Source organism: Siphateles boraxobius, unplaced genomic scaffold (genome assembly GCF_051911475.1).
Source record: "Siphateles boraxobius isolate OS27281-9 unplaced genomic scaffold, OSU_SipBor_1 1, whole genome shotgun sequence".
Lineage (NCBI taxonomy): Eukaryota > Metazoa > Chordata > Actinopteri > Cypriniformes > Leuciscidae > Siphateles > Siphateles boraxobius.
Window position 1 is genome coordinate 17,674,440 of NW_027508699.1, and position 21,765 is coordinate 17,696,204.

A 21,765-nucleotide genomic window follows, 5' to 3' on the forward strand; every position below is an offset into this window, starting at 1 on the left:
GTGTGTGTGTGTGTGTGTGTGTGTGTGTGTGTGTGTGTGTGTGTGTGTGTGTGTGTGTGTGTGTGTGTGTGTGTGTGTGTGTGTGTGTGTGTGTGTGTGTGTGTGTGTGTGTGTGTGTGTGTGAATGGGTGTGGTTTGTGTGAATGGGTGTGGTTTGTGTTTAGGGACTGATTAAAACATGGTGGGGCTCTGTTAATGAGTGTTTGACAGCTGGAGAACCACCCACACACAATCATACACGATCAAACACACACACACACACAGAGAGAGACACACACACACACACACACAATCTATTCGATATGATCAGTTGAGCAAAGAGGAAGGTTGTTTCTCAAACAGATTTTCAATTCACTCGATCAGATAGAAAAGCTGAATATTATTACAAACAGGCAAAAGTCTAATAGTTTAACGGAATATTCCTGGTTTAATACAAGTTAAGCTCAACTGACAGGACTTGTGGCATAATGTTGATTACCACATAAGTATATTTTTACTTAAATCTTTGTTATAGTGAGGCACTTTAAGTAGATGTGAATGCTCACTGTTAAAATTCTCACGGTTTTAAAAGTGGCTATGCTTTTAAAACCGTGAGAATTTTAACAGTGAGCATTCACATCTACTTAAAGTGCCTCACTAAGATGAACGGGTTGGATGAATATAATATGTGTTAAAATGAAGTGTAAAAAATAGTTTACTAACATTTTCTTTTTAAAGTTTCATCTAATTTTACAGCTTTGTTGTCGTAACATCTTAACACCAAAAAAAAAACAATTCATAACTATTTTACTTCTCATTGATACATTTTGTGCAATCTGCTACTCCCCACTGAGGGTTAAGTTTAGAGTTGGGTTAGGGCTGGACCTCCCCTAAAAAAAGCCTACGTATGAATCAAAGCTTATTAATTCATATACAAACTCATAAAATACCTTATTTCTTTCCAAATCTGTATGCATTTCTTTCTTTTGCTGAACACAAAATATATTTTGAAGAATGTTGATAACCAAACAGTTTTGCTTAATATATACATAAATACATCAATATACATTTTGCTTAATATATACACACTTAATATAATTGCCATGATACAATGGAGGTCAATCGGGAAAAAACTGTTTAGCTACCAACATTCTTTAAAATATTTAAATGATGACAGATTATACCTTTAAGTGCTTTTATAATATTCTAAGCTTCAGATTTTAAATTCAAACATTGACCACATTAAGTGTCTCACCGTAAGCGTCATTTTTGCTCTTTTTTTTTTTAATGAGGGATGAGGGTAATCGACCACAAACGCTGTTGATTGAGCTTAACTATACTATTAAACTTTTAATATGAAAAGGACTGACAAACGGAGTGCAAATCACTTTTTCAGTCAGTGAGAGCAAGTTAGGGTTTGATATACATGAATATCAATATATGAGAGTCAGTGAGACCACTCTCGCATGGAAAACAAGCTTGAATATGCACATTTCATAAATTAGTGGCACATATGTCTGGCTATGTGTGTGTATTTGCCACATGGTACCCCCAGACACAGGCTGTTGTCTGAGGGAGCGATGACCAGACTGCTTGTTTCTCTCGGCTGGTCTCAGAACAGTGACTGTTAGGTTAAGGGGTGGGCCGCTCTGCTTTTAACTGGTGATAGATGATTGCAAGGGTGAGGTCTCCGACACTCTGCAACTGAATGGTCCATTGGCAGCCATTGTTGTGGACAAACACCAGGATAATCCCGCAAGCCTTCCCTTAAAATCTGCAGTGATTTAGGGTTTTTCTGGATTGCTTGACCACCTGATCTCCTTTAATTTCATAATATTTACATTAGCCATGAAAAGTGCATGGTGAAAAGTGTTTACCGTTCTCCTCATTAATGAAAGCAACAGGATTGAATACATCACCAGGAATCATTACGTTGCTCATGTTCGCACTGAAATCTAATCCTCATTCTTGTTACCCCCTTTTCAGCTCTAATATACTTTGCAGATTAGGGCGATTGTAATGCTCTGGAACATGTGGCTCCATTAGAGGGATAAAAGGGTGGTTGATAAATTGTCCTTTTAGTCCCTTTCTTTGACTCCACAAATTTACATTATCTAACAGGGAACAAATGAAAAGGCCCTGATTAGTGTGGAATGAGTTGGAAGAGAAGCCATTCATCTTTGTTAGCATCCCCCTGTGTTCTTTTATGTTGTGTTTTTACAAGGATGGGAGCCAGTGTGCTTTTCCCATTCGACAGCCCAGCTCATGGACTGACAGAGTGGTCATCACTAACGCTCTCTCTCTCTCTCTCTCTCTCTCTCTCTCTCTCTCAGTGTCCCCCTTGAACAGAAGTTCAACACTCTGAATGCCGGTGACTTCTGAATAACCTCCTGAGGTAGTGGGAGCTCACCCTTAAATGACCCCTCACTCTGAAGAGATCTTGGGGGGCGTCGAGGGGTCTTCAGACCCTCTGGTAGCCTTGTGGGGACTACTGAGTGCTTGGAATTTGTAGAATTTTTTTCCCCTCTCCAAAATCTCAAAGGCCATGGTCAGCAGATCTTGCACTAAGCAGTTTGTGGACAAAGAATATTATGATAATCCCCCGACCCAGTAAAACTGCAAACGAGAATGCTAATCTAAAATAATTACTTGGTGTTGATACAGGTTTAATGAAACCTCTTCTGGTTATTAGCCTATACGCTAGTAATTATTTAGTATTAAACATTTTATTGTTTAGAAATTATATATTTATTTCATTTGACAACCCTATCGCATCTTCTTGCTTTCAGTCCATATATATATATATAGCTGAATGAAAACATTTAAATGAGCATTAATTTTAATATCAAAATTGCTTTATTGACACTACAAATGTTATAGTGTGCCAAAGTCTTTTGTGCATGATTCAACAGCACTAATGTGAGTATAAGACAATAAATAAAAAGAAGGAATATTACAATGAAGCTGAAATGTTAACATGTTTTAAATCACATTCACACAAAAAACAAAAAGTAGCATGATCATTGTACAAGCTAGCTGTATTGCATATTACAAAAAAATACTTTTCTGTGTGATGGTTTACAAAAATACTAGTAGGCTACATTTTATTTTATTTTTTTACTTTAGTGAATCATAATACGTTATTATAAGAAAAAAATGTATTAAGTATCATTTTCATTTTGTGAATTGTACAGTTTGAGTAGGCTGTCATTGGGAGAGGTCTTGGCTTCGCCACCCCCTCGGTGGGGCCCCAAGTGTGCGCAGCGAATCCTCAGTCAGATCGCGGACAACAGCGGGGAGATGCTGCCGTCCACAACGGCAAAACAAGACACTTTACGGGATAACTGGACAGTTCTTTCATATTCGCCAAAACATGGATAATAACGACACATATCTACATCTTAGTAAGTGCTTCGTAGTTTTGTGTCTTATTTTATTCCCGGAAGTCTGTTCTGTTTTCTTTTCAAGCCTCTGTGTTTGAGTGTCCCCCCGTGCCTTAGGCTATGTTATCTGAAGTACAGATTCTTCAGATGGACTTTGAAATGCTCATAAATTGTACGTGCGTGAGTTATCGGCGCAGTCGTGTCATGTGTATTGACTTGGAACCAGTGCCAATGTTAAAATCAGGTGATAAAGATTGTGCCTCTCAGTCAGGGTCAGGGGTTGGCACTTTAATTGCGGTTATGTAATTTATAGCTTTCCAGAGCGCCTCTTGTTAAACTGTTTGCTGTCGGGTAGTTATTAATGGCTCTCAGTTGGTATCTGGACAGCAGTGTGTCGTGGGTTATTTATTTATTTATTTATTTATTTATTTATTTAGCAACAGTTTGAATCTTAGAAGGCTGTAAAATAACCCAGACAGCATCAACCATTCACGAGTATAGAATATCAGAATTCTGAAAATCAACTAACTTTATGTGGAAAATGTCTATTTCTACTCTTCTCATGCAGAACGAATCTCTACACGCTCGGTTTGTGACATGAAGTGATTAATTCGTGTTTCACCGTATAAAGACTCACCAATCTATAGCCCGTGCAGTAGTCTAGGGGTTGTGAAAATCATTATTTTGTGACATTATGTTAACATTTTATTTATTTATTATCATTTAATGACTATTAAGAGGACGTTATTTTAAGCACCACGAACGACTTTAATTTGGCTAGGAAATCCTCCTGAGAATTGTTTACTGCTTTCCCAGCTTGTGAATGACTGAGGCAACTCATTTGTGTGAATTAAACTGCTGAAATATTATTTAACACCTGTAGTCAATCATTCAGTTCTCTGGGGTGAAAGTGTATGGACATTTCTCACAAAGGGCCCGAACTGCTTGTCACAGCACATAACATCCAGCCTTGAGTCATTCTATTGCCTTCATTAACACCCTCCTTGTTGTGTTTATTAATCTCACCCCGGATACCGTTGTCATTCGGAGGCAAATTGTGGACTATGACGTCTATTTTAAGATTTTCTCAGGCTCTCGATGAGTTGCGCGCTCTTTTGTAATGTAAGTCACTGCCTCGAGCTGCGTAATTTGCGTTACGCTCGTGTCATTTCACGCACGGAGAATTTTCGCACGCACACGGCCACAACGGGGTCATTCTATATAGGCTGTATATCCAGGTAGCCTATTGCAAAATTAATGTGAAAAAAAACCTAAAACAGTGGAAGTTGTCACGCTATTCATTTTATACAAATATGTATAGGATATATAAGGGACACAGAAGAAAAAAGAGAGCTAGCTGCATAGAATTTCTCCTAATATCTCCAAATTTGGAATGGACAAATCATATATACATCTGATGATTCATGACTTTGTGTATCCTGAAAGAGAGAGGCTTTGGCAGGCCCTTCAGCAGTGTTGTAGTCGTGTGTTTAGCTCATGTTCCAGTAAATGATGAATAGAGGGCATGATGAACACGTACAAGGCCAGTGTTGTGTCTTGGGTGTTTAAAGACCCTTTTTCTTCTTTGTGTTTGTGGTGGTCTCTTTAGATAAAGACCGCCGTATCCTATTCCACCTTCACTGTTGCTACTGAAAGCAAGTGTTGCCCTTCTCATGTTCTAAAAAGAAACCTGGTAACCATTGCTAAGACTGACCTCTCATCTGTGTGTGCTTGCAGTTGAAAAAGTATAGAATGATTCAACATTTTATTGAATTTTACTACAATAACATAACACAGGCTTAGCTGTTTACCAGATCTTTTGGGATCAGGCTCTGCATGCATTTACTTGCATTAAATGTAGATTGTAGCAATTCTAGACCAACACAAAAACACTGGAATGCAATGCCTGATCCATTAGATAACATTCAGTTGAAAAAGTCCCCACCACCAATCGTGAGTACCTTCAACTGGGCTGTTATTCAGCTTGCTAATCTAATTGACAATTTTTTTGCCCCAGTTATGACAGTCTCTCTCAAGGACAGTCTCAGAGAAAAAACATGTTCCAGATCGCACTTGGTTGTGTCACTCCTATTCCAAGGTCATTCCTAGATAGACCATTGAGTAGCTTCTTTACTTACTCATCTGCATCGCTTTCTGTGATATCAAATATCGTATTAAATTAAAATCAAGTCCCGCCCCACATTTTTCTTGTTCGAGAAGTCATTTCACTTGGATATACGTCACAGTAGGGTGACGCAAACTTGACGCAAAAAACACATCGCAAACTTCTTTTTCATGCCGACTTTAAGAATTTGAAAATGTTTTTCTTTGAACTAGTGATTGATAGACTGCCTATCAAATAGTTTTATTAAACACACTAACACAACGCCAAACCAGCACACATTCCTTCCCTGACATTTAGAACTAAACCTTATTATCAGATTTTGGGCTTGCATCAATAAACCAGTTCCCCCGTGAGCCACAGGATGATAATCTCTTTAATCTGAGTTGGTAATCCAGCATCAGTCCGCCACACATCCCCAGGGGAATTCTTCCATCCAGCCTCACCCCCTTATTCATGGATACTTTAGGATCCAGCATATCTACGTTCCTGAAAGATAAACCAACAAATCAACTGCAGGTTGTCAAAATTGCGAAGTAGTTCATGGCGATGGCAAAACAGAAAAAGTCTACACTCTCATGGTGATTTGTAACTATTTTAATTGGTGGCTAATTTGAATGAATTCGTACAACCTCATTTCTGCTTACACTCGACTGACAGTTATAGGTTTGGGGTGGACTTTCATCCTTCAAACCAGCCCCAATTTTTTTTGTACGTTTCCATTAGAATCACATTATACGAATTCATACAAATTCCCCACCTCATATTTTCTCAATAGATTGAGTTGGGAAAATTAGTCCACATTTGCATGATGGCATAATGTTCTCTGTTTGAAAACCAGTGCCAGTCTTTGAAATATGTACAAAGCAGCAAGTGCAATCAAATAACAAAGATGTTCTTCTACAAGGTCTTACTAAACGCTTAGAAAACACAATGTTCTCTATCCTAGAGTCAAGGTTTCTTCTGGGTTTTTTTCCCCAAGCTAGACATCAATGTTTTTGTGTTAATAGCATTGTCAAAATACTATACAATTGAACTGAGTCATCTCAAGTTATTATTGCTATATATTGTTTTCATTTTTAAATGAGTTCACCGAATTCTATTTTATATTTTACACCCTCATAAGTACTCCAAAAGCCCAGTTTAAAGGGTTTTTAAAATGAATTCAGTTTCTTATTGTTCCTAAAATATATGTGTGTGTGTGTGTGTGTGTGTGTGTGTGTGTGTGTGTGTGTGTGTGTGTGTGTGTGTGTGTGTGTGTGTGTGTGTGTGTGTGTAAATATACATTATATTTTATATATATACTGTATATTATATATATATTATAGGTTTACAATACACTGCAAATCTCCACTCCAAATCCTATCAAACCATTTTGCATAGCAATTATGGCTTTACATGATGCAGCCATATGGTGTTCTGCTTGGCTAAAGCAAGCTTATTGGATGTTTGAATGATTGAGTGTCAGTATTGATCTTTCACCATCTTCTCAACTAAAAAAGCAAATTATTGCTTATCATTTTGTCGTGGAGAGTTGCTGAAAGATCAACAACACATGATCACTTTTTAGGATCCTTGGCCATATGATTGTGTTAGGATTTCATTGAAGAATTGTACTCCGTATGGGTTAATACGATTTTTTAAATGTTTTTTGAATGAAACCACAGCTGCATTTATTTTATCAAAAAAAGTATTTCTTAAAATATATAATATATTCTTTTAATATTAAAATGTAATTTATTGTTTGATGGCAAAGCTGAATGTTCAGCATCCATTACTCCAGTCTTCAGTGTCACATGATCCTTCGTAAACTCATTTAAATCTCCTGCTTTTTAGCAGTTGTGTGTCTGAGGCTAAAAACACAGTAATGGCTAATCTTGGCTCTGATTACAGTGACACAGAACAGTGACACGAACTCTGCTGACCTGCTGAAGTAGTGTGTTTGAGTATCTACTTCCGGTTTCCTTTTTATCTGCCTTTAAATGTGTTTTACAGTGGAATCCAATTTGAGTATCACGTTCCGTCTGATCTCCAACCAGCAAGTGTGAAAGAAAGTCGATTTGCCCTTTGAACATATGCACACCCAGTCATTCCAAGGATAGCTGTTCCTTCAGATCAGAATGTGACATTTAGAAGTCATTAATACCACCAGAATCTAGCCAGGACACGGAGACTTACAGGCTCGAGTAAGTGTGGGTGCTGAGGATAGCTTTTACATGGTCATTCAGGGCATGTCACTGTGGCAGAGCCATTTCTGTGTGAGGAGCAGGAGGCATCACAGCAAAGATACACTTGGAAAACAGCCGGTCTATCATGCCTTTAAAATACAGTGAGAGTGAGTGAAAATGCCTTGCTGGAGTGATTTGACTGACTTTGAATTAGGTTTGTGCACGTGGTTGATTATAACATGACTGTTAAAAATACAACGTGTGTATTGTGAAGGTTTGGTGAGGGTCTTCATCTAATCTCCATATTGCATGATAGACATGATAGTCTCCATGTTTTTGGTGTTAAATTTGAATTTTAAGGTATGCAACTTATCTTAAAATAAACTTTGCTTAATAGGTTCATACCATTTTAATCTCTCTAAAAAAGAAGAGTGTTAACAGTATTAGTCGACCAATCAGGTTTTTCAGTGACCAATGCCGACATCTAGAGAGCTGATACAGTATAATATCCATAAATACATTTTACAATTCAATTATGACAAATGAGATGTAGATATTATTTTACACATTATTTAGTAAAAATTCACTTACAATGTCCATTGATAAGGCTATTGGTAGATATTGACACAGACATACTGTTACGTTAATCTCAAAATTTCCAAACTGATTAATTATCTGGCTGATTTTTTGGCCTGTCATTTGTTAACTTACTGACAGTTCATTTATATGAATTTATATAATGTATAAATAATGAATATGTGTACATTTTGCACCAAAGAGTGAGAGATCTGAAATTTGATGTGTGTCTGAAATTTGATGTGTGATGATTTATGAGTGTTCGCAGTCATTGCTAGTCACTTTTATGATCCCTATACTGTGGAAATGCCACCAACCATTACCCCATCACTGACACGGCCCCCAGATGTCTCACAGCATTTCTAGCATGAAAATGTCAAACTGTCACAATACATCTTCTGTATTTATATAGTGGATGAATTGAGAAAAGAGGGAAATATGAACAGGTCAACCATGTATTAAAATCTTTTTCAATATTATTAATTATTATTCACATTATAAATCATTGTTAATTAATTCATTACAATTATTTTAGTTTAATATTTATACTTTTAATATTAATAGTTAAAAAATATAATTTTTCTAACATAATAATGAAAAAAAAGTTTATATTAATTTTCACTTCCATTTACTGTTGATGGAGGATACAGACCTAGCTAATAAAAATATATTCTAAGAACGTTTTGCTTATGTTCACATTAACAAATGAAAGAGTTATTTCTGAATGTTATCTGAATGTTAAACATTTCCAATTAAATGTTTATTAAATGTTTTAAAACTGTTTTTTCTTGGTTATATGAAAATTAAAGGAACAGTTCGTCCAAAAATGAAAATTCTGTCAGTATTTACTCACCCTCATATTGTTCCAACCCCGTAAGACCTTCGTTCATCTTCGGAACACGAATTAAGATATTTTTGATGAAATCTAAGAGCTGGATTACTCCTCCATACTAGTCCATAGGCTTCTAAGGGATTGAAACTTGCCGACCCCGAAAAAAATATTGAAGACATCGTTAAAATAGTCCAAGTGACTACAGTGGCTCAATCTTAAGTTTACCAAGCGACGAGAATACTTTTTGTGCGTAAAAAACAAACAAAAATAACGACTTTATTCAACTGTTCATTTCCTTAGCGTAGTGTTTCTGTGTTGTACGTCACACGCATCACACACATGACCAGCGTCGGCCAATAGAGAGCTTACGTGTGACGTACAACACAGAAACACTACGCTATTACGCTATGTGAACTGACTCGAGGCCCACAGAGAAGGAAATGAATAGTTGAAATAAAGTCGTTATTTGGGGGGTTTTCGCGCACAAAAAGTATTCTCGTAGTCTCTCTGAAGACTAATCACATTTTTCTGTTCTCAGGTTCTTCTTTGCAGGTAACACATGGTCACCTGAGCTCTCCTCCATCCCAGCCTCCTCTCAGCTCCATGGTGTCCCACCATCACCCCTCCATCATCAACGGTCTTGGGTCGCCATACTCAGTCATCACTTCCTCCTCCCTGGGTTCGCCTTCAGCCTCCATGCCCACCACCTCCAGCATGGGTTACGGAGCACTCAACAGTCCACAGGTACAGTCCAGAGAAAGACAGAGTGTCTATGACAGTGGTTCCCAACCAGGGGGTTGTGGAAACAAACTTCCACGCAGGCCTCAAAATGAATTAAAATGATTTTAAATAAGAGTAAGCAATTCCTGAAAAACGCTGTTGAAAGTAGATCGGACCGAGCACAACATCACACTTGTAGCCAATCAGCAGTAGGGGGCGTGTTCTCTGAGTGAGCAAGAGACTTGAGAAAGAGAGATGGCTGAAAGACATTACAATAGAGAAAAAGTCAGAGGAATATCTCTGGAAAAAGAAGGACGATAATCAGGCAAGATCTTTAGGACCCGCGTTAATATTAGAAAAGCTTTTCAGCGCTTGAGATACCTAAGCGGGAAGACCTGAAACTAGACGCCAGGCTGCATTGTTTCTGCTCCATACATGATACAGTGGTTTAGACTAGAGAGCGCTGCTGGTGACTAACAACCAACTCTTGTTTGTATATCTCGTGTACTATATGGTCATTTTTTCGCTTTATTTTCCAAAAAGCTTTATTTTGCTTTGCTTCTGCTATGATAAAGAGACATCCAATTCCTTGCATTGCGTGTATTTTGGGGGGTGGAGGCAATGAAGAGAAGGATGTGTTTTTTTGGGTTGATTTCAAAAATCAACAGTGTTCAACAATGATTCTCAGAAATCACTTGCTGCACCTTTAAAATAAGACTAAACAACTAAATCAAGATATTTCTATGTTAATTTAGTGCCTCAAAAACAGGGTTCCCACTCTCTAGAAAAACCTGGATATATGAGGTAGCCTAATTTTAAAAGTGAAACCTAGAAAGGTAATTTAAATGAATAACATCTTAAAACTCGATGGGCATTTTTATAATGAATGTTTTACTAGTTATGCACTGAAGAACATTCAGCTACTAAAACTTTTGGAATCCTGAAATTTAATTATTTTAGTTTATAAATAATTATACTTGTTGTAGTTACTTTTTAAAGTGTTCTCTTTATAAGACGTTGAGAAAGAAAGAAAAAAACTAGGACTAGGGGCCCTTTGAATATTGTTGTGGACAGTTGACCACCTTGGAGTCAAAAAGGTTGAGAATCACTAGTCTATGAATGATTGTAATGTGGATATCATGAGATGGAGCATAAAGTCAGACATTTAATGATTCGTGTACTATAGCATTCTAGTGCAAATTCTCCATTATACGATATCCTCTCTAAAAGAGCACAACCTCTTTTCTTTGCTTTGGATAATGTGTGCTATTTCATGGAAGAGTTAGCAGAACATCCAAGCGTCCGATCAGAGAAACGTTCACAGCAAGAGGCAGCAAGGCAAATGCAGAATGCTCTTTTAATGCATCTCTCCTTTCCTCTGCAGGGCCTCCCTCCAGCCCGAGGGAGAACAGCCCATTCAGTTTAGTCTAGCCTAAAAAGAGCTAATGTAGCGTGACGGACAGCCCTAGTATAACCTTGGCTCACATGGAGAGAGATATCATTGCATCGAGGCAAGAATATGCAACTCTTCAAGAAAGCTGTGGAAACCTCCCATGCTATTAGCTGTAAATAGTGTCAAGTGTGAATGTCTTGCCTGAGCGTAGGGACGCCTCTATAGAGGAATGCTTCTCGTGAGCGAGGGCCAAGAGCTCTGAATAATATATGGGCTATAGGCAGCAGATTAAAGGGAGTGAATGTGATGGTGACTGCTGTGCATCACCTTCCCGGCATCTTTCTGCCTCACTGAATGGCTCACAGTTTCAGGATAGCGCTCTCAAAAATCAACATGTTTGTGTGAGTGTGAATGCGTGAGTGCAAGCAATTCTGCAATGTTCTGCTGTACTCCAAAGCATTAAATGACTTTTCACAGTGAAGTAGCGCACCAATACCCGCAGCTAAAAAGGCTTCCCACACAATGACACTCTTCCTCCATGCTTCACTGTAGAAGAGATGCATTTATTATTATATTTCTTGGCAGAAGACACCACTCTGGAGCATCATTTCATTGTGATTCATCACTCCACACACAACTTCCCATATTCTTCCAAACTTCATTCTGTCTTTGACATTTATCTGAGACAGCGATGGCTTTTTAAGGAGTGCATTTACTTACATTTTGCTGATTTCGGATGAATACTTTAGACGACCATTAAAAGCCTTAGTGTTTAGCCATTTTGTCCTTGGTCAAAAAATTTTTTTTTTATATCATGTGATGTATTTAAATTTATTTGTAATTACGCACTTGTAATGATGAAGTTGTGATTTAATACATTTAAAATATAATAACTTTAAATGTAATGTCAAATAACAGTTACAATTATAATCAAGTACTTTACATGTGCTTTAGTATGTTAGTCAACACATCAAAATAAGTGTTCTTCTAAAGCATGACGAAAGATTATTAAAACATATTGATTTACAATGTACTTTAAAGTAAAATGTTTAATTTGACATTATTGCAAAGTGTACTTATGAGTTTTAAGAAGCAATCTTGAAAGTGTGCTTTCTTTGAGAACACTTAAGTTGTCTTTTATTCAATTAATATAATATTATCTCCAAGTACAGATATTTTAGTTATACTTTCAAGATTTGAAGTACGCTACAAGTGCACATTCAGTACAATTAAGCAGACTTCTTTTTCACAAGGGTAAAAAAGCTCATATTCAGGTCTGACACTATTCTAGTATGGAACTATCCAGTAAATTCAAAATAAAGTTGAATTGTTAAAAATACATGAATTAAAAAGAATTTGTGCAGCAGGAGTTGGTTTGTTGTTGCGTACAATGCTTGAAGTTTGAGATTAGTGCACTTTTGAGTTGAAAGCTAAATAGTGCTTCTTTGGAAAGTTTGGGGAAAGACAACATTTTATGAAATATGCATTAACAATTGCAGAGCTCTAAGTTTCATTAAAAATGCACATCCTGACATTGTAGTTCATGATCCACTTTTTAAGCTATTATTGGTCTATCGGGGTTTAGTTGGTTTGTTTTCAATTTCCATTCCTTGACCTTTCTATCTCTCTCTGGGCATGCGTGTCTAATTCTATAACAGCCATCTGATCTGTACTTGACCAGATCTTATTTCGCTCATAAAACTTGCCATGCCAAGTATCTGCTGCCCTCTACTGGTGAAGACAAAGTTCATTTTACACTTAGCCAAGTTTGATCCAATTAATGACTTTTATTTACAACATTTAGCTGAAGCACTCTAAAGTTTATATTCCATTGTTGCAGTATTTCACATTTCGATCAGATAAACAATGTATACTACACATGTCTAATAAGGCTCAAAGCCACAGAGAGTGAATGCAAAAGGTGTAAATGAACATTTCCCATTCAGCCAATCACGTGATTTCAAAGAAGAGTTGGACACCACACACACAAACACAAGCTCACTCCATTGTTTTTTTCTCTGTCTTTCCTTACAGATGAACTCTCTGAACAGTGTTAGCAGCTCAGAAGACATCAAACCTCCTCTAGGACTGGCGGGACTGGGCAGTTACTCCTGCGGCAGCCCGGGGTCCCTCTCCAAACACATATGTGCCATCTGTGGAGACCGATCTTCAGGTAATGACCCTCATACTGCACACTAGTGCATTTTTAGCCATGCTGATATTCTCTTTGACTGGAGCCATACTGAAATTGTATTCTTGGATATGTTTAAAGACAGATATATTTCTCTACCTATAGGGAAACATTATGGTGTTTACAGCTGTGAAGGATGCAAGGGATTCTTCAAGAGAACCATCCGGAAAGACCTCACATACACGTGTCGAGAAATTAAAGAGTGTCTGATAGACAAGCGCCAGAGGAACCGCTGCCAGTACTGCCGCTATCAGAAGTGTCTGGCCATGGGCATGAAGAGAGAAGGTGAGTGACACAAATGAAAGAGACCTTCATCAATGAATTGTGCAGGTCATTTGAACCTTGCTTGAATTTTTTTTGCTTGTGTATTTATTGTTTATTATGAAGTTTTTTTGTGTGTACAGCGGTGCAAGAAGAGAGACAGCGGGGTCGGGAAAAGAGCGATAATGAGGTGGAGTCCAGTTGCAGCTTTAATGAGGAAATGCCAGTGGAGAAGATTCTGGACGCTGAGCTTGCAGTGGAACCCAAGACTGACGCATACATGGAGTCCAGCACGGGCAACTCGGTGAGAATCCTCATGAACAATGTCTTTTAGAAAGCAGTATGATGTTCCTGTGAACTGCATTTCATTTTTACTTTTTAACATTATGGAATTCTGATAAATATTAAAGATATTATAAAAAGCTTTGAAAGGTACAATACTGTCTGAACGTTTGGAGTTGGTGAGTCATTGTTTTTGAAAGAAGTCTCTTGTGCTCACCAAGGCTGCATTTATCAAACATACTGCAAAAACAGTAGTACTGTGAAATATTATATCAATTTAAATAACTGTTTTCTATTTTAATATATTTTAAAATGGAATTAATTCCTGTGATGGCAAAGCTGACTTTTCGGAATCATTACTCCAGTCTTTAGTGTCACATGATCTTTCAGAAATCATTCTAATATACTGATTTGTTGCTTAAGAAACATTTTTTTTATATCATCAATGTTGAAATAAGTTTTTTTTGTTTTTGTTTTGGAAACTGATACATTATTTTGATGAAAAGAAAGTTCAAAAGAACGGCATTAATTTGAAATAGATATCTCTCTTAACATTATAAATGTCTTTACTGTCACTTTTCATCGATTTAATTTGTCCTTGCTGAACAAAACTGGAAAATAACTTTTTCAAACATTTCAAATATTTTTATTGATCAATATTTTTTATCTTGTTTTGCAGTAGAAAAATTCGAGAAATCCTCAAAACAAGATCATTTTCAGAAACAAAAAATTGTATAAGAGCAAGACCTTTTTCTATCTTGGGAAAAGCTATTTTAATATAATTTTTTTAATTATTTTTGTTATTATATTGTATTTTAATTGATATTATATTTTGCAATTGTATATTATATTTCATATTAGTTTCATCATTTTTTTCACTATTATAGCTTCTCAAATAAATTCATCTTGTTTTAAGGATGGGGTAACAAGATATTTTGCAGTGCAATATTAGGGTCTTAATCAATTTGACAAGCAGGAGAAATAACTTTTTTCAATCAAACCTCTCTAAATCAAATGTTGGCGCTGTCTTTAGAAACAGTTGGGATATTAGAGAGAGAGATTTAATCGTATTTTTCTTGCATATGATCAATTCTTTAATACGTACGTATTTCTGTATCTGATTCTCAGACAAATGACCCAGTGACCAACATCTGCCAGGCCGCAGACAAGCAGCTCTTCACTCTTGTTGAGTGGGCTAAAAGAATCCCGCACTTTTCTGACCTCCCTCTGGATGACCAGGTCATCCTGCTTCGAGCAGGTCAGTGTCCCTCTGTTCAGATGTTAAATGTGTCTGTAGAATGTACCACACGCTCTCAGTGTGTGTGTGTGTGTGTGTGTTGGTGTTTAGGTTGGAACGAGCTGCTCATCGCTTCGTTCTCACACCGTTCAGTGACGGTTAAAGACGGGATCCTTCTGGCCACCGGCCTACATGTCCACCGCAGCAGTGCTCACAGCGCCGGGGTGGGCTCGATATTTGACAGGTCAGGTCGCAACACAGAATCCATTTCACCTCCTCAAACCCACACTTAAAAAATGTGTGAATGCATGTTCTATGAAAGTATCAAACCAAGTGGCATGAAACAGAAGTTGCCATAGACTTTCCTCCCTATTGTGACGTACTGTATATCCAAGTGAAATGGCTTCTCAAGCAAGAAGTAGGCCGGGACTTGATTTTGTCCATCGGTAATTGATTGGATGGTTGTGGTTTGCTATTGCTGTGATATCATGAAAGTGACAGGCTGTCCCGCCAAAACACAAGCACAAACACACCTTTCAAGTAAAGCATTGTACACACTGATTGATCCCTCTGCATTAGAATAAGTCACTTCCATGTGACATTGTCCACTATTTTTATCATTTTAGCATCACTTAGATTTGACATTTCTTTATATTATTGAATCCTTGTATATCCAATATGCTAATCTAAATGCATAATAATGTTTACAGGGTATTAACAGAGCTGGTGTCTAAGATGAAGGACATGCAGATGGACAAGACAGAGCTGGGCTGTCTAAGAGCTATCGTCCTCTTTAACCCAGGTAAAGACCTGTCCCGGGCCTTCAACTCTCAGAACCACACAAGGTCCAGACAATTTCAGACAGATAGATCTGCCTAAAGTCAAGTCATCTTTATTTATTCAGCATGTATACATTGTTTCAAAGCAACTTTACAGGGATAAACAGGAAAACAATGATTAAATGATGCAAACAGAATTCAATTCTGCTGTAAAGCACCTCTAAAAAGATAATTGAGACAAAAGTGTCGTTATTCAGTTCAGGGTTGATTCTTTTCCGTTCAATAACTGTGTAAAGTTCATCAATTATGGAATGAGTTCAATTCAGCTGTAAAGCAGCTCTGAAGAAAGAAGTGATGTCATCAGCTCAGTTCAGTTCTCATCCAATTGTGTCAGTGAATTCAAGTCAATAATATTATTATAAATATTCAGCTTTTACCTAATTAGCCTACTGCGTTTTGAATTATGGGAGGCTCTTCGGGTTTGGGGAAGGTCCACTTATCTTTCAGTTTGACTGAGTGAGCTGTCCATTTTCCTTCATGTTTATTTTCAGGTGTCAGGAGAATAACGTAACGCTTGGTATTTTATTGTGACATGGTATCACAAAAATATCTCTTTGTATACCACTGTAACAATATGGAAAAAACCCATATACTCCGCACTTATGGTCTGCTCTCTTCATTTGATTTGCGATATATATCCCACTGGAATGCACTGAGATTAATAGGTTACTGTGTGATGATTAAGTGCTTTTACAACAGCTTGTCAATGGGGCAGTACTTTTTTTTTTTTTTTTTTCATTTCTCCCCTCTAAAGCTTAAATGTAAGTACCTTTTGTAGACCTTTTTTAGGGCAAGCTGTTGTATCCCTAACACTTGTTTTTGGTAACACTTTATTTTACAGTGTCCTTGTTACATATGTTACATGTACTTACTGTAGTAATAACAGTAAATTATGCATATTTACATGCAATTAACCCATGTAATAATATGCATAATTTACTGTTATTACTACAGTAAGTACATGTAACATATGTAACAAGGACACAAACAAAACCTAATCCTACCCTAACCCTATAGTAAGTAATGTGGTTAATTATTATTACTCAGTACTTAAATCTATAATTACACTGTAACAATGACATCTTAAAATAAAATGCAACCCTTTATTTTACAGTACGTGTACTTACAGTGTCCTTACCCAAGAAAGTACTGATAATATACAGTAACTACTTGGGTTAAGGTTAGGTTTAGGGGTAGGTTCAGGGTTAGTAACTAGTCATTACCCAGTTTTTATAATTGCTATAATAAGTACTTAGTATGTACATGCGAAACAGGACCGTCAAATAAAGTGCTGCCCTTTTTCAAACAGTGTAGAATGATTGAATAAAGACATTTCTTGTTCAGACAGCAACATTCAGTTTTAAGTCAGGATGCTGAAATGCATGTGTTCTTATGTTTTATGTAACTGTCTCTTTCATAGATGCGAAAGGATTGTCAAATCCATCAGAGGTCGAGGCATTACGGGAAAAGGTGTACGCCTCACTGGAGGCCTATTCCAAACACAATTACCCCGATCAGCCCGGCAGGTAGTTCCCGCACTGAAACCTTAATATATTATTGATGCAACAGCACTGCTGTTCTTCTGTATTTTAAGACATACTTTGGCTCTGTATTCGTGTAAATAGATACAGTATGTAGGTCATGCGGGTATAGTTGTGGAGTCTGAGTGTTGTTGTTGTTGTTTTTTTTTTTTCTCTTTTCAGGTTTGCCAAGCTGCTCCTCCGTCTGCCCGCTCTGCGCTCCATAGGTCTGAAGTGCCTGGAGCACCTGTTCTTCTTCAAACTTATCGGAGACACACCTATAGACACTTTCCTCATGGAGATGCTGGAAGCACCGCATCAAATCACATGACAAATGTCTTGCTGCATGTAAATATCCCCCAGCGCACACTTAACCCCATTATAACAAAAAGAAGTTCTTATTTTTTACCAAGCACAATGTGAAGAAAAAAAAAAAAAAAACACAAAAGATTTGTACTGGTATTTTTAAAGAAAGAGACACTGTTAAAGTAAAATGTAAGAGTTCTGTAAACCTTTATTTTGTACATAGATTTTACCAGCTGTGATAGCTGCAACAACTAAATGTGAAAATATTTAATTCAAAGCAACACTGTATAAACAGTCACCAGCAATGAGTTTAGAATTCTGTGAAAATAAAATAAAAAGTCTTTTAAAATGTTTGGGTCTTGCCTTATTTTAAAATAATCTTCAGTGGATGAAATGTGCTGTACAAAAAAGCTATACAATTAGTGAGTTGTAAAATAAAACTCTTCCTTTGTCTCAGAAACACAATCACAACCAGTTTTCTTGTTTTAATGAATCATGTTATTTAGGACTTTGGTGTTAAAATATATGTCACCATTGTTTTGTCTCAAGATGCACATCAGTAATGTTTTTTTCTAAGGCACGTTTATAAAAGCTACGTAAATGTCCGAATTTAACTAAGGCCTTCTGGCTTAATCTAAGCCCTGTCTGTGAAACCTGAAATTTGAAATCATGAAATTACATCTAATTATAAAAATATTTATTAAGTGATTCAAATTCTTTACTAAACCAACTAAAATATGAATTTAATGTGACAATGTAACATTTCAAGTTAAAAAAAAACCCATCCATTTAATTATAATATGAGCCCCAGTGCTGTAACTTTATATAAGTGAGGTGTCATAGTGTTGTTCGGGTCTGTCTGATTGTTCTAAATCAATTATTTTGTGACTCACTGGTTGGGAAACTACTTTTCCCCCCTAAAATTAAAAAGCACTTGTAAAATGTCTGGAGCGGTCAGAAAATAAACACCATTAATGCGTTTCTCAGCAGGCATGAATGAAATGTGCTTCTTTCATCTGTCTCTGTTGAGTGTCTAGACTGATGGTATTTATGGAACGGAAAATGCACTTTATGTGTCTATGTGTTTTGATAACAATGCCATAGCAATATGCGATTATAAGATTTCTCAAATTACCATAGACATAAGACAAATGTGAGAAAATGGCAAACTATTTAGTTTCACCTGTGAAATGGCTGCATCAAAATTTGTATCTGTTTCAATGCCATCGGTAACATGTCCTGCTCATTCACATCAATGGTGCAAATTAATGGCGGTGGATATGATATAACACACATGAACACTGGATTTCATTCAAACTAGGTCCTAAAATACACAAATCTAACATTCATTACATGAATTTAATCCACAATCCATCTCCATATGTGCACAATTATTTAGCTAATGAGAAACCATGAAATGATATCACTATTATATCAACATTACCCCTACATCTAGATTACTGTAGCTAAACCAAGCTCTTTATCTTGCCATTACACAGGAACATTACAGAGAGATAACAAGTATATATAACAATAAACTCAACATATTTAATACATGAATGGCTATTTTGTCTACTTACAGCTATTACTAACACATAAAGTATATTAATACTTAAATTGTTATATTTCACAATATTTCAGTTTTTAACTGTATTTTTTATAATAAAAAAATGCAGCATTGAAACTTCTTTTCAAAAACCTTAAATTAAAAAAACTAATAATTTTAAAACTTTTTTAATCCCACATTTTTGGTAGTTTATGTATTATATATTAAATAATATATTTTTTTTAAAGTTATATATTTAATAAATGTATTTAATAAAGTTATGTACACTGCACAATTTATGTAACACTTTGAAATTAGTTAATAACTAATTTAGTTAATAACAGTTAATAACCATTTAGAGCCACGATCGGTGATTGAAGCACCAAGGAAACATTTTTATTAAACAAGCTCAAAACTTTAGAAAACACTGGGGACTCTCTGAAACAGAACAACCAACATTTGTAATGACGAGGACAGACAGAGAACTGAAAGAAACACAGGGTTTAAATAAACTGAAACGATTTACAATTTGATAATTAATCAAACACAGCTGAAACAAATTAACTCATAGTGATAGTGACCATGGAAATAAAGGAGTGGCGGGAAACTGAACAAGGGAAAGTATCAAACACAAAAACAAACTGAAAACGTGACATTTAGAGCATCAGTAAATATTTTTCAAGATTACATAAGTGTTAAAAAGTCTGCAAGATACACATCTTTGGCTTTGACGCGATGACTGAGCAATCAATATTACGATACAAACCTCACAGTACCTGTGTCAATAACAGCCGCTGTGCAATGATGAATAAATCTGTCAACCTAAGCTGTCATAGTGCTAGAACACTGATTTTGTGATGTGAGACGCTCAACACTGTGGCCTAAACTGCCCTTAAAATGTCTCTTTCTAAACAAAAAACGAAGACCCATACTAAGAACATGATCTGTCTCTAAGGTTTTGCTTTTTTTTTTCATTTTGTCAAACTTTGTTCAGACTATTAACAACAATGTCTGAACAGAGTCTGACTGTATTGGCTTTGATTGTTGGGGACATGTGGACTAATGCGTCTGAATAGTGGGCGTCCCTGAGGCAATGTTGACTTTTTGAAGCACATGACCAAACCAGAGGATTGAAATAATCACTGCAGTGTGTTTGGAGGTGTGGTACACTGCTTTAACATCTGAAAGACATTACTTCAGAACAAAAACCACTTCCCACAAAGAGGATGTTTTCTCTCTCTCTCTCTTAAGTTTCTTCGCAGCACATGGTCATTTTATTACGTCAGGAGCTGAGAGAAAAGCCGAAACATTTATTACATAGCACAATATAGTTTTTTAATGACTGCATGGTTGGATTTGGTTTGATTTTGGGTATTAAGAGGTCATTACGCCACCATCCTTCTCAGTTCTGCTTATGAAAGAACCTTGCATACCTTATCAACCACCCAAACAATCACCAAACACTCAAATGGCCTTGACCTCCTACATAAAACCAAATCTTGGACCACACTGAGTGACTCATGAGAGTGAAACAAGAGAAATGTGTTGGGCTTTTTGTTGATAGTTACATAGTTTAATTTTCATGACCACATTAGAAAGGTCAAACACCATCTGTGACAACTAAATCACGTCTGGGAAAAGTGCAGGACTTCTGCAATGACATGGTTCGGTTTCTCTGAATTTGATTAAAAAGTTTCATTTTGACCCATAAGCTGACCGCATTAGGAACATTTATGCACTAAAATCCAGTATCAGAATCACTGGACACTGAAATTGTAATAGCCATAATAATTTTTAAAAAAAATATAATTAACCGCTCATCCCATTTGTGCTACATTGATATCCAAGGACATTTTAACAAGGGTCACTAACTCTTCTGTTAGTACTGCTGCAAATCCACTGGTGTTGTCACTTTGCTGCTGCTGTTTGTGTGTGTGTGTGTGTGTGTGTGTGTGTGTGTGTGTGTGTGTGTGTGTGTGTGTGTGTGTGTGTGTGTGTGTGTGTGTGTGTGTGTGTGTGTGTGTGTGTGTGTGTGTGTTCCTGGTAAACCCTCAGGGGACAAAATGTCCTTGTGGGGACATTTTTTGGTCCCCATAAGAACAACAACTTGTAAATCTACTGTGATGTTTTCTGAAAATGTAAAAATGCTGAATGTTTTCAGGTATGGGTAGGTTTAGGGGTAGTGTAGGGGATATAATATGCAGATTGTACAGTAGAAAAATCATCATGTCTGGAAGGTCCCCATAAAACATGAAGACACAATGCGTTTGTGTGTGGTGTGTGTGTGTGTGTGTGTGTGTGTGTGTGTGTGTGTGTGTGTGTGTGTGTGTGTGTGTGTGTGTGTGTGTGTGTGTGTGTGTGTGTGTGTGTGTGTGTGTGTGTGTGTGTGTGTGTGTGTGTGGGAGGTTTG

The 21,765-nt window shown here is 36.7% G+C and overlaps 1 protein-coding gene across 3 annotated transcripts; it reads left to right on the top strand.

Annotated features, from left to right (window-relative positions):
* The first annotated feature begins 3,229 nt into the window (after nucleotides 1–3,229).
* Nucleotides 3,230–18,158, top strand: rxrga (retinoid x receptor, gamma a). Of its 3 annotated transcripts, none has more exons than XM_077225696.1 (10): nucleotides 3,230–3,383; nucleotides 9,599–9,804; nucleotides 13,208–13,346; nucleotides 13,470–13,649; nucleotides 13,769–13,929; nucleotides 15,036–15,165; nucleotides 15,256–15,388; nucleotides 15,855–15,946; nucleotides 17,404–17,509; nucleotides 17,687–18,158. In XM_077225696.1, the coding sequence occupies exons 1-10, from the start codon at nucleotides 3,353–3,355 to the stop codon at nucleotides 17,832–17,834; spliced, it is 1,326 nt and encodes a 441-aa protein (XP_077081811.1). In that variant the 5' UTR covers nucleotides 3,230–3,352; the 3' UTR covers nucleotides 17,835–18,158. The 3 variants fall into 3 exon arrangements, with proteins under 3 accessions (XP_077081811.1, XP_077081798.1, XP_077081806.1); XM_077225683.1 differs by lacking the exon at nucleotides 3,230–3,383 and adding an exon at nucleotides 7,646–7,819; XM_077225691.1 differs by lacking the exon at nucleotides 3,230–3,383 and adding an exon at nucleotides 7,658–7,813.
* The last annotated feature ends 3,607 nt before the right edge of the window (nucleotides 18,159–21,765 follow it).

Bases quoted from the DNA above. Each gene is read 5' to 3' on its own strand.
- rxrga (XM_077225696.1), top strand. From the start codon at position 3,353: ATGGATAATAACGACACATATCTACATCTTA. The intron at 3,384-9,598 runs GTAAGTGCTTCG...TTCTGTTCTCAG, and splicing joins CGACACATATCTACATCTTA to GTTCTTCTTTGCAGGTAACA. The intron at 13,650-13,768 runs GTGAGTGACACA...TTGTGTGTACAG, and splicing joins CATGGGCATGAAGAGAGAAG to CGGTGCAAGAAGAGAGACAG.